Consider the following 2354-nt stretch of genomic DNA (forward strand, 5'->3'; position numbering starts at 1 on the left):
ATGAAACAAGCCAAGCTGTTGCCTGGTTATATTTACCAAATGGGGCCCCATCTGCTCCTATTGATACCTGAAACATGCCTTTACGTAAACCAAACCAATTAAGAAACCCAGGTTGTGCATTATCTAGAACTAAATACAGGCTAGCTATCTTAAGTAGGAAGGACTCTAACTCTCTATAACAACCTGACACAGCATGCTCACCACTGCTTTCATCGTCAGATTGTTGCTGTTTGTCAAGAGCTGAATGGTTGGCTCTTGGAATCTCTTTCAGTTCGCCAATGTCAACAGAATTTACAAAGCGCCTCACTTTTTTGTATTCCATAAGCTTGGGAACTTTGCATCCTTTCATGTATGTAATTTGGTGCTTCTTACCATGATCATCAGTTTCAAATACTTCTCGACTTCGCTTCCTGTTGTATTGTTTTTTGCTGGAAACACCACCTTCATAGAGAACTCCTAGTGACCGCACCAGGTTCTTTTGGCTGTGCTCATATTTAACCACTGATTCATTAATGATAGAGGGAATAACATTTGAAATAACCAATGGAGATTTTTCCATGTACGATCTCATCTCATGTGCTGTAGTGGAATTAATTAAAGTACTCCATAAGCCATCCAAAGCAGACTTCTTTTCAAGCTCTTATCATCAGAAGACTTAGCATTTATTCTTTCTGCTTGATCAAACATCAACCTCCTTCTTTTTCGTGCTGTACTCTCAGGAAGATCAAGCTTCTCGCTACAGGTTTGGTTAACAACTGATGAAGTCTTTGGATGGGAATGATGTGGGAGCTTGACTTTTTCATTTACTAACAGTCCCCTCTATAAAATGAACATACATAAGCACACATGAGCCTCAGGAAAGTTCCCAAACTTCCAAATACACCAAAATATTCAAAACTAGGGACTACATATGCAGAATTCCTCAAAATTTCAAGTGATATCAAATTATCACAGGCTCTTTCATACCAAAAAATATAATATAAACCAAATATGAAAACCAAATATAAACCTTCTGGTGTGCAAACACATCAACAATGAAAATTAATTGAGCATCTATTAAGAACACCAGACTTTATAAGACAAACACTTTAAAATGTAGCTACCTTCCTCTTGAGATCTTTAATTTCTCTCTCACTTGCTTGAATACAATCTTTCAAATCCGAAATCGTACGGTTATTTGCGACGATTTCTTGTCGTTTCGCCTTATTTTCTCTTGCCCAGGCACCAATATCGAAGTGCTGTTTACGCTTAGACATGATTTAAGATTAATTGTCTCCATGACATACATTCAAATAATTGAAATACACTATATATGGGAAAGCAGCCTGGTTGAAAATCCTGCAATTACAAAACAACAGCCTGTATTATACATCTTTGGAAAGCTCAGATTTTGTTCTAAAATCCTCTCGTTTTAGATTTTAAGAAAACTTTATGAATAAAGAGTAATAGATGAACACGCAAACGTAATAATTTTAGAGAGCCGTTGTTGCTCAAACATACCTTAACATAAACGCCGATAAAGCCATCACTAAACGTAGAAATGCAACCAAATTAAGCTCAACAGACAGCCGAAGATCCCTTCTTTAGTTACCATGCCAACAAAGACGATTCTTTCCGGCCATAAAACGTAAAATACCGATCTTTTGTGTTAAAGTATGAATCAGACGATTGCACAATATAATTGACTGCGCTTATAAATATGCAATCAGGGAACTGGTGACGAGTGAGCGTTTTCAAGCTAAAAAATCCCCAACGTGAAACGCGAGAATACTTTGGATATTAACAGTCGGCCACGGTTGAGGCCTTTTGATCTTTCGTAGGGAACGCCTCGCACCATTTGGTAAAATGGTCCATGATAACGAGTATATATTTATTCCCCCTCGCGGTCTCCGATATGGGGCCCATGTAATCTAATGCCCAAAATGTAAAAGGCTCACTAACACTGATCGTTTTCATAGGCGCTTTATCTGGATTCGAAGGTGATTTGCGGCGCTGGCAAGATACGCAATGTTGGATATGGGCTTGCACAGAGGCACGCAGATTTGCCCAATAAAATCTTTCGCGAATACGCTGTTCGGTTCGTGCTGAGCCGAGATGACCGCACGACGGACTATCATGCATACCGTCGAGTATCTTAGGCACTATGGATTGTGGAATCACAATGGCGTGATCAGGATATGTGTACTGGTTGTGGCGAGATCGTACTAGTAAACCATTATGTATAAATAAGCGATCGTAATTATGCCAAAAATTTTTCAGAACTGGGTCAATGCTCCACTCCTTGAAATCTGGGCGTGGTTTCTTGTGCATCTTAAATTCCAAAACTTTCGAGATATTGCTGTCCTGCCGTTGTG

The 2354-nt window shown here is 39.1% G+C and overlaps 1 protein-coding gene across 1 annotated transcript; it reads right to left on the reverse strand.

Moving 5' to 3' along the window:
* Nucleotides 1-594: 594 nt before the first annotated feature.
* Nucleotides 595-1740, reverse strand: LOC114517590. Its single transcript, XM_028537377.1, has 2 exons — nucleotides 1104-1740; nucleotides 595-819 (listed from the first exon to the last, which is right to left on the reverse strand). Exons 1-2 carry the CDS (start codon nucleotides 1254-1256, stop codon nucleotides 595-597), a joined length of 378 nt encoding a protein of 125 aa, XP_028393178.1. The 5' UTR covers nucleotides 1257-1740.
* Nucleotides 1741-2354: the final 614 nt, after the last annotated feature.

The sequence above is a fragment of the Dendronephthya gigantea genome, unplaced genomic scaffold, assembly GCF_004324835.1.
Source record: "Dendronephthya gigantea isolate DGI-Jeju-01 unplaced genomic scaffold, DenGig_1.0 000009F, whole genome shotgun sequence".
Classification (NCBI taxonomy): Eukaryota; Metazoa; Cnidaria; class Anthozoa; order Malacalcyonacea; family Nephtheidae; genus Dendronephthya; species Dendronephthya gigantea.